General features: G+C 35.9%; 1 protein-coding gene across 1 annotated transcript; it reads left to right on the top strand.

The window, feature by feature from the left end:
* Nucleotides 1-3,362: 3,362 nt before the first annotated feature.
* LOC116324655 (CMP-N-acetylneuraminate-beta-galactosamide-alpha-2,3-sialyltransferase 1-like) lies at nt 3,363-10,598 on the top strand. The gene is made up of 8 exons (XM_039605467.1): nt 3,363-3,418; nt 3,690-3,753; nt 4,129-4,397; nt 5,500-5,699; nt 5,932-6,099; nt 6,465-6,510; nt 6,992-7,111; nt 10,036-10,598. The coding sequence occupies exons 3-8, from the start codon at nt 4,146-4,148 to the stop codon at nt 10,201-10,203; spliced, it is 954 nt and encodes a 317-aa protein (XP_039461401.1). The 5' UTR covers nt 3,363-3,418; nt 3,690-3,753; nt 4,129-4,145; the 3' UTR covers nt 10,204-10,598.
* The last annotated feature ends 598 nt before the right edge of the window (nt 10,599-11,196 follow it).

The raw sequence follows: 11,196 nt of genomic DNA, 5'->3' as shown, positions 1-11,196 counted from the left end.
TGTGTACATCACAGTCACTGCTGACTTCTTTGTCTACTAAACCACTGAATCACTCACACACCATGAAATATGAATATTGTATTCGTTAGTCAGCAGTTAACAGCTATTATTATTGCAAGCAACTGACAAACCTTTTAACTTGTCAGCAGTTGTACTGGTCACAAAATAAAGTAAAAGTTTAGAACTTAAGCAAATTTAACACATTATTACCAGTCCTTTCTTCTGTACTATTGACACTTCATGTGTTGACAACCTTAGGTTGTGTCCACGCCTTCTCTGTCAACATTATTTTCAGTATCAACAAAACTGATGCCTCAGGGCACAGCTGGTGATTGTAAAAACAGTGACTTGTCTAAGAAGTTTATGTCCAATTGTTTCCACATAGTGGAAATGGCAGAGATAAACCCCTAAAATTCCCTACACCTTCCTTTCAACTAAATTATAAAACGAAAATCTAAATTTTGCAAGAGAGAAAAATATTGCCATTAGTCCCATTTAAGAATAAACTTAAATGGGATAGGCAAGCAAGCATTTCTAAGTGATGTTATTTGTAATGTTTCAGTTGAGAGGAAAAATAAATATTAAGCATCATGTGTCTTTTGCAAACCAGCTGCACTCACATGATCCTCTACTGATCCGAATCAGCTGACACATTGTAAGCAAAGATAATAATCTGTATCTTAATTCAAAAATATCATATAACACTACTGTTTTGTAAATATTAAATAAACTGCTTTCCAGTGTTTAAGTCAAATTAGTTAGTATAACAAATAGTTCTTTTAAATTTTACTTGAAAAAACCCCCCCAAACAACTATTTTATTGACAGCTGGGATAGGCTCCAGCGCCCCCCGCGACCCTGGAAAGGATAAGCGGAAGCGAATGGATGGATGGATGGATGGTATTTTTCTGGATGATAGAAGCCACTTATGAAGCATGTCAAAGAAAAAGAAGATTAGGTTTTGGAAGAAGTATTTTGCAAACTAAAAAACAAAATGTGACACACTCTGGGCAGAGAGACATCCATAAAGAATGGCTTAATGCTGGATGAGGACAAAAACACACAATTGGTTGGAATAAATACCCAAAGTTTCACCTGAAGACTTCAGTGTGAAAAAAAAAAAAATCAGAGTAAGAACAGTGGCAGAGGTCAGAAATAATTGCATCAAAGGGGCCCAATGTACCGTGTTTTTCGGACCATAACGCGCACCGGATTACAAGGCACATTAAGCGAAACAAAACAGTCAGATAAGTCAAATTTTATTCAACTCATTCTTCTTGCTTTCTCCACTTCCATACCATTGATTCATTAATTAATGTGAGGGTTCCTGATGGTTAGCGACAAATGCAATCGCATGGCAGGATGTTGTAAACAAACCATACTTCAGTCGGGAGAACAACTGAGATAATCCATCCACAATACCAGGTTAGTCATTAATATACTGCAACAACATGGGAATAGAGCAGCTGCGAGAGAATTCACCATTAATCAAGCAATGGTACGGAAGTGGAGGAAGCAAGGAGAATGAGTTGAGTAAAATTTGACTTATCTGACTGTTTTGTTTCGCTTAATTCACCTTATTATCCGGTGCACCTTATGTATGAAAACAGACCCGTTCATCAAGCCCACTCAAGAATGGTGCTAATTATTTTAGGGATTGTAACATTTAGTCCTATCAAGTAATCATAATAATAATAACAATTACAATAACAATTACAACAACAATAAGACCTCTTATTATTATTATTATTATTATTAAAAAAAATGTTAGAAAAAAGATGGTTAAAAATATTTATATTCTGGGTAATGTCAGAGATATACTAGATTATAAGGCAATGCGTATTTTATATTTCTCATTAATTTTCCCTATCTCAGTTATTGTGCTGAGGTGTGGGGAATACATATCACTTATATACATCCTCTATATTTGTTACAGAAGAAAGTGGTACGAATGGTTCATAATGTTAAATATAGAGAACATACAAATAAATTGTTTATAAAATCGAAATTGTTGAAATTTGAAGATTTAGTGAAATTACAGACATTATTATTCATGTGCAAGGCAAAAAATAATACATTACCTCTTAAGTTACAAAGTTTGTTTGTATTGTGTTCAGGAAGTGGGGACAGTAGGAGGAAGTTTGACTTTAAGCATAAGTTTGCTAGGACCACACCAAAGGCAAATGTGTCCGAGAGTCAAAGGCATAAGAATATGGAATTCTCTCGAAGATAATCTTAAGAGTTGTACAAACATGCACCGTTTTAAAATGTGTTACATATTTAAAAGGATAAATCAATATGAAGAACATGAAAGTAATTTGGGCTAAACGTGGAAGAAAAAAACAAAAAAAAATTCTCATTGCCATTTAATGCTGTATATTGCTGATTATTTTGATTTGTTGTTTAGTTTTGCAGTGTTACAAAAAGTTACATGTTAGAGGGTTTTTGGGGTTATTGGCCCTCTTGTAATAATATTTGGATTGCAGATAGGGGCAGGTGCTAATAAGAATTTATTCTTCTTCCTGCTCCTTTTCACCCATGGGTGCAGTGTCATATTAAGGGAAGGAGGTTCTGTATGTAGGAAAAGAAAAACTGTTGAACCATGTGTGAAATAAATAAAGAAATGAAATGAAATGAAAATGAAATGAAATTCTTATTGAAACACTTTTTCACATTATACACTGGATATTACACAACGATAAAGGTTCTCCATTTATTTTTTATTACGGTTATTATGTACTTTGCATGGTAATACTAGCAGCAAAAGACACAAAAAATGACATCAGACAATGACATGTGAAGGGGTCCTGCCCAAATATCAATGACACTATCCTCTTGAGGCTGTCTTGGCAGCATTATTTAGACAACTTATGTTGGGTTTTCTATTACTTTGTTACTTGTTCATTTGTGTTCTTAGTAGCCTCAATGAATGGTCAGTGTTAGTATTTGTAGCTACCATGTTGCATAGTGTTTTAGAGATAGAGGTTTTAAAGATATGACCATATATGAGGGTGGAATCTTAAGTTTTCAGCTAATAAGAAAGAACCTCTAGTAAGAGTTATGCGTTAAATGTTATGGTGTAAAACATGGACTCAAATATCAGCTGTATTGTGCTGAGTAAGAGGCTAATAGAATATATATTTAAATGTATTTATGTATATCCATATGTGTTTGCATGTGTGTCGGTTTTGTAGGTTGTCATAATAAAATAAAATTTAGTGCCACAAATTCTCTGTGTGGCAATGCACAAGTCAGACACAACCTTTATAGTTATTTGCACATAGTCAACAACCACTCCCTCCCTCCCTTCCTCTCCCACTGAACAGTTGCTCATTACTTGATAGCTACATAGATAGCTTAATAGATATATCCTACAAGTTCTTCTTGACTCATATTCCTGGTTTTTTAATGTGTTTTTGGTAAGATGCATTGAATTTACACTGTCTTATCTCACACTGATCTGTAGTGTAGTGTGTTTGCATTTATTCAGTATGCATTTCCCAGATTTCTTTTTTTCCTATTTTTTTTAACAGTTTAGCAATTTATCTTGTTCTGCCTCAAATAGAGTGGCCTCATATTGTGTAGTCAAATTCTTCAGAAGCAAATGGGATAATTTTAATGAGTGCCGTTTTGAATTGTTTTGTTTTTTAATCATTGTGTTGTTTTTGTTGCTATGTTACTTCATTTTAGGTTAATCAGCACCAGAACCACGATGAAAGTTTAACTGAACAGGAGTTTTTCAACAGCAACAGAGGTAAGCAGAGAAAACAATGAGATAAACAATTCATGCAAATGAAGAATCTGACCAAGATCTGGAAATATTTTGTACTCTGTGTTTTCCTTTCTGTTGGGTGTCATACTGTTTTATTCAACTTCTAACAACAGATGTTGTTACTTACATGAACTAATAACGTGGGAGGTGATTTATGCTGGTAAATGCTATCTGTTCAAATGCCATGAATACAAGAGGACACTAACCAACTTTTTATACTTATCCGATTTTGTGCATTCCAGTGCAATGCTGTTAATATGCTGCAAACTTATTTATAAGTAAAGAGCTATTGTTTCTGTTACTGTATTCTAAAGGCTTAGTCCTGTTTTTCACATTCACACATATATTTGTTCTCAGATTGGAACTCTGCCAAGATGTATTTCAAATGGGGAAGATTCAGAGTTCGCATTTTCCCACTACTGAGTATCACAGCAATTGTTTTGGTCTCCAATCTTTTGTGGAGTTTTTCTGGATATACCTTCTGTCATCGCGAGCCGAGTCTTTGTGGCTGTCAGAAATGTCTAAGAGACAGTGATCCTTGGTTTAATGACATCATCAGTGAAGCTCCTGAACCCTTTCTGTCACAGAAACATATACCTTCAGAGGAAGATTTCCTCTGGTGGAAGGTAAATAATAAAAAAAATCAACATATCACTTTTTTGGCTACTGTGGTGATGTTAAAGGTATTATTATTATTATTAAAGAGCAGTATATTCAAGTATGTCATGACATTTAACAACATATTGTTGCTGTAGGTAGTACATATTGTACTACCTATCTTTTATTCTTTTAAATATACTGCACTCTTCACCCTCCTGTATTTCTACCTGAAGAATGGTAAAATCCTTATCATTTACTGGCAATGACGAGTTCTGGAAAACTTTTTTAGTTCCTTTAGTGAAAGTTGCAATATCACAATATGAAAGTGCCTCAGGCATAAAACTGGATTATTGGCATTTTTTTTTAAAGGGCCAGATTTACTAAATGGGGCAAAATAGCATGTGAGCGAATTCCCACTCATCAGTAAGACAATCAGTAAGGCAATTGTTTTGGTCTGCAACCTTTTATGGAGTTTTTCCATAAAAAAACTCCATAAAAGAAATGGCTTAATATGGCCATGAGTATTTTTTTTTTTGTTTCTCTCAAGAAAGGGGTAGGGTTCAGGCCCAGGGGTTGAGGTTCTCACTAAAGATAACTTAGAGCTCTGAGGTAAAACTGTGACTCTATCTAAATTGAAACACAAAAAATATTATTTGAATCTACAGTATATGTTTGTGTAAGTACTATTCATAATCTATCATTGCATAAATGTGCACAACTCATATGCTTGAAGAAACTTACAGATTAATGCTGATGTTGTATCTTGCAGATCAGTCTTAAACTTTTCAGAACAATTCTAACTATCAAATGAAAGTAGTGGCATAAACTTCAGGCCTAATAACATTTTTGCCTAAATCAGTATGCATTTTTTACTCATGAGTTTCAGTGATCTTTCACACTTGTTGTAAATGGTGCATCATAATATTGATGCTGATATGGAAAAAGTCACAGGGGTGGGCATTTAGACAAGATCTAACTGTGAGCTGTGAGCTTAATCAAGAGGAGTGTATGTTTGAAAGGGTCTTTTCCAGACTTACTGGTGACTCATGAACTTGTAATCATTCGGAAATCCTATAATATTCTTGTTCTGTGGGAAATTTTTTTCAATAACTTTCTCCTCTTTGTCAGAACTTACAGGGGGCAAGACTTCAAAACTTGACTTTGTACAATAAAACTCTAGAGAGGCTATTTCAGACAATAACACCAATGGCAGATGTTGGAGAACCTCGCCCTGATCACTGCAGGAGTTGTGCTGTGGTGGGGAATTCTGGAAATTTGAGAGGATCGCATTATGGACCTCTGATTGATTTCCATGATATCGTAATAAGGTAATAATCATTTAACACAAACACAAAATCTAATATAAACAATGTTCTTGCGAGACAAAAAATCTAATATAATGTAATATAATATAATATAATATAATACAACATAATATAATAATATTATAATATAATATAATATAATATAATATAATATGATATAATATAAGTCTATGTATATCTATGTATCTAAAATGGAAAAATGTGTGCTAAATATGTATCCTTCTGTATTATTTAGAATCAATCGGGGGCGTACCAAAGGCTATGAAACAGATGTTGGAACCAAAACAACTCATCATGTCATGTATCCAGAGAGTTCTGCTAGACTGGACAATACCACTCATCTCTTGTTTTTTCCTTTCAAAACACATGACTTTTTGTGGCTCATGAAGGACTTAAATCGAGGGTAGGCTAAACATGGCTACTGTCTTAAAACCTATGTTGCTAGAAATTGTATTGCAACTGTTTTGCTCTGAACATCACATTTTAACTGCTTTGCAACATAGTTTTAGCTAATTGTAAGGAAAAATGCAGTCTAGGTTTTTTTTTTGTTAGAACAACCAAATTAAACAAAACAGTTTTTGAGACAACCCACCAGAGGTCAGCCTTTCTTTTTTTAAACAGCAAAAAGTGCAGAAAGTTATATGAATTGTTATATGAACAACTTAATCTTTTGTTGTAATGCGCTAGTCTTAGGTAATTATTAGCATTTATTTATGTAAACAGTCAGTTCTCTTTCAAATTCAAAGACACATTTCATCTTTTTAACAGGGAAAATGGTGCTCCAAACTTACAGAAGATAGCTAACAAAGATTTGGTGAGTATTTTAGGTTTACATGAACAAAACTGGCATATAATGATATCTAAGAAGTATAATAATAAGTAATAAATTTAAGCTACCCTTAATTCAGGCAGGCGACAAAGTCAGCTGATTTTACACACTGAACTGGCAAATCTCATATACAGTAGGTTTTACTATTAACCTGATTTAGCTTATCCACCATTGCTACAGATGTGCAAGCCATTTCACAAGTCACTGCACCTCAGCTTTTTCTTTGTTGTAGTATTTGCTGTTTACTCTGCTCTGTATTGGGTATTGTTATGGTTTTCCCACTCTCTCATCTTGGCATTTATGTGCCTGGAAGGTCATGCAGGTCAATGAACAAAGCCATACCACCAAAAACAAATACTGGCTTCTTTTAGCTACAGTGGTGCTAATTTAAAGTATTTTGTGAATTCATTGCAGAAAGTAATAGTTCATAAAACTCAGATTTAAGGCTATGTCTGATTCATAATAGATCTTGATCCTCCATCCGGCTTTCATGAAATATGTTCATCAAGTATGGCTGGGAAAGAAGGGTGCTTATCCATCCACTGGCTTTCTTGCTGTGGTTCTCAGCCTAGTGATGTGTGATGAGGTATGTTCACTTTAAACAATTTGTACATTATGCATCTGACTGACAGTGATGGTAGTTAAACACTGAGAAAACACTGATTTACCAGGAAAGTCGAGAACAAAATCTGCCTTAGACTACATGACTAAAACAGAAATGTATCTATGGTTATTTCAAGAAGAGTCAAGAAGAGTGGACATCTGATGGTTGACACATTTACCTGCAAACCAAAGGCAGCAAGTACTCTAGCTAAAGACACATCCTCTTTTAGGGTTGTGTTTAAAGGTGGTACCATGAGGGATAACAAGTGTTAAAAGTTTTGCCAAATCAAACATGTAGAGCCTACCCGCTTGTGTCAACAGAGCAGCTGAAAGTAGTTTTACATAACTCTTGAATAGCAATGTGTAAAAATGCCAAACTTGGTATTGATCCAATGCCAAGTACAGGGCCAGTGTTGGAGTCAAACAGATTCAACAATTAGTTTTAACTTGGCGAGAACAGTGTAACATGATTTTTGAGCTGAATGTGTTTGTTTGCCTGAAAAGCAATTTTTGTGTCAGCTTCTGTTTAAATGTATTATATAAATAAAATTAAGTTGACATTTAAAAATCAAGGGTTACTACATTCAGAAATTTCCTTAGTTTATGTTTGATGTACATATTTTTTCAGTTCTAATAAAATATTTTATTTAACATCTAACAGTTTGGCTGAATATATTTAAATGTCTGAATATGCTAAAGTAACAAGTATGATGATCACTTACACCTTGAAAATTAACATTAACTCAATCTAAACATTAAAACATTATTTCATACCAAAATATACAGGCTGTTTGGAAAGTATCACGGCCCTTCATTTGTTATTATTCCCAACTCATTTTTCAGAATTTCACACACAATATGCACAATATAATGACAAAGTGAAAAAGTTTGCTTGAAATTCTCCCAAATGTATTAAAAAAATAATCATGAAGTCATAACACCAGATGAAATCTATCAGTAATTGGAAATCCTGCCACTTAGTGCAAATTAAAATCAGCTGGTTCAGTTCCAACTCGTAAACTATAAAAAGGTGTCTCATTACCAACGTGTCACACAAGAAACATTTCATGATGTGTAAAACCAACAAGCTCGCTCAAGATCTCCACAACCTTATTTTTGAAAGCATACTGATGTCATTGTTTGAGGAAGAATTTCTAAACTGCTGAAGGTTCCTGTGAGCACTGTTGGGGCCATGATCCGGAAGTGGAAAGAACATAATTTCACCATAAACCTACCACAACCAGGTGCTCCCCACAGGATTTCAGACAGGAGTGAAAAGATTTATCAGAAGAGTTGCCCAAGAGTCACTTGTGGAGAGCTACAGAATGGAATCAGCTGCACTCGCCCACCATGGCCTGTTCTCATTCTCATTCTCAGGACTCCATTGCTGAAGAAAAGGCATGTTGAAATGCATTGAAAGTCTGCTGAACAACATTTAGAAAACCCTGTGAAATACTGGGCATGTCAAGGTCAGGTGATCGGTGTGTTTTGGAGTGGAGCCAAAAACAGACGAAAGAGAGACCGACTGCGGGGCCAGCGGTGGCAGGACATTGTGGTTGGTGGTCGACAATGTGGCCAACGGTACCTCACAGAGGCATAACAGAAATGATGAACCCTCTCAGGGGGCTTGACAGATGGCCTTCAATGAAGTGGGTGAAACTGAAGGCCCTCAGGTGGCTTTGCAGGTGGTCGATGTGCTGGATGTGGTTTAGGAGGTGCTGGGTGCCCCAGAAGTGGCTTGGTAGGTGCCAGCTGGAGGCTCGGCTGAGCTAGTGAGGAAGGATTCTGGGCAGGCTCGGCCAGTGTCATGAACTCGCTGTGTGTAGGCAGGAATAGTACCCAAAAGCAGACTCACAGAAGTGTGAACTCAAAAAACACAGCTTTATTGCTGGAAAAAGGAAAAATGGTACAGAACTAAACTGGGGAATTCTAATGATCATTCACACAGGGAAACACAGGGAGAGTCACACAGCTATGAGGACACGGAACTGAGGGAGACGTGGACATAAATAGACAGACGGATCATGAGGGAAGCGAGAACACATGGGAAGCACAGCTGACATGAATAACCATAAAGAGACAGGGGAAGAGCAAACACAACATGACACACACTGACAGGAGACTATCAAAGTATGGAGGAGAGGCAGCCGAGAGGGAGCGAGAAAGAGAAAGAGCAGACATGATGGGCTAGGGAAACATGAAGGAATAAAACACAAGGAGGGGAAACAAGGCACAAGGACTCACACTGTATAAACACAGACACTCAGGGGAGACAGAGGACAAAGACACAAGGGGAGATCTAATAAACCATATTGAAAAGAATAAGCTAGGAACCATAGAATACAAGTGAACTAAAAATAATACAGAATGACCAAAAATGCACAAAACCCCTCAAAAACTGGGTCAAAAGGACCCTGAACCAAGACACTTAGGGGATCCATCAATGATTATCAGTCATGTTCCAGTCTGGAATCTGGCTGTACCACTCAAGGACATTTACAAAGTGGTCCAGAAGTCACTTTTTTGTTATCTTGGTTGCATGCTTAGGGTTGTTGTACTGTTAGAAGAACCTTCACTCCAGTGAGTGCTCTCATTAATGCTAAAACTGTCAGTGAAGATACTACCCATCCTTATTCCTTTTGCAGAATCCCTGTCATCACAGCATTTATGCATAAAGTGCTCTATGGGCTGATTTTCATTAACTCCTCAGTCAGCTTTGTGGTATAACTTGAACAGGCTACTAAGAGAAAGATTCTCCATGTCCTCAATATAATGATAATAATTTCTTTTAAGAAAGCTATTAGTTAATGAATAAAGGAATGAATGAATGAATAAATAGAATGTTCTCAGTGGCAACAATACTTTAGGTTTTACATTAAATCTTTACTTCAATTTTTTTTTCCCCAGGTCAATATCTTTGGGTTCGGAGCAGACAGCGAGGGAAACTGGAGCCATTACTTTGAAATCCTCAGAAACAAAAAATTAAAAACAGGAGCCCATCCAGGAGAAGAAGAATATAAAATGATAGAGAAATTACACAAAAAGAAGACAATTGTTTTTTTTAAAGGATGGTAATTTCTTTTTCATGTTTTCATTTCCCTTTTTATCAGTTGCAAATCATCTAACCATAAACCTGTGTTATAAAAATAAATAAGTGATGGTAATTGCTGCCCCCCCCCCCTTCAAAATAAATACCACTATATACTAACTTTATCTATATCTGACTTTATCACTAGTAATCTTATCTACATTTTGCCTTCAAAATAATAGAAAATGCAATGCAAAATCCAAAGTGCAGTCACATTAAACCCTGTAACTTGTTCATGAAAAAAATAGAAACGTATAGATGTTTGTTGCTAAAGGGTTATTGAATACATTTGATAGTCATACTGGATACCTTTCAAGTATACCTTTCAAGACAAGTGAAACCTTTCCATAATAAAGATTGAACAAGTCTTTAAATAAACAGATGTGCCTGAGAGCAGTGTGTTTGATTTGTGTTCTTTTTGGGAGTGCCAATTTTCCATCAATCCATTCTCACTTATCCTTATCAGGGTTGCGGGGGAGTTGGAGAGAGGGGGGGTTAACCTTGGACAGATTGCCAGTCTGTCACAGGGCTATCACAGAGAAACAGGTAACAGTTTGCAATCACATTCACACTTATGGGCAAATTAGAACCACCAGTTAACCTAACCCCACTATACATGTCTTTGGGCTGTGGGAGGAAGCTGGAATACCCAGACAGAACCCAGGCAAACATGGGGAGAACATGCAAACTCTGCACGAAAGGCCCCAGCTGGATGGTGGAATACATATTAGCCACCCATCTTAATCATCTCTGACATAGATAGACCCTGGAATGTACTTTATATATTTAAGTCACTTAAATTATTAGTTATTTTAGTTATTTTGTATAAGAAAATTGTGTTTGTTGCTTTTATGTGTGTGTGATTATTTGTTATTGCTCGGCTTGTAAGATAACAGAGTCATTGCCTCATAACAAGTATACAATAAAAGGAACATGTTTTCATTTCACCTACCGGTAATGACAAATGTGGGGAAAGCATA

Source organism: Oreochromis aureus, linkage group 22 (assembly GCF_013358895.1).
Source record: "Oreochromis aureus strain Israel breed Guangdong linkage group 22, ZZ_aureus, whole genome shotgun sequence".
NCBI lineage: Eukaryota > Metazoa > Chordata > Actinopteri > Cichliformes > Cichlidae > Oreochromis > Oreochromis aureus.
Note: the sequence above shows the minus strand (reverse complement) of the source record. Positions and strands in the feature narration are given on the sequence as shown.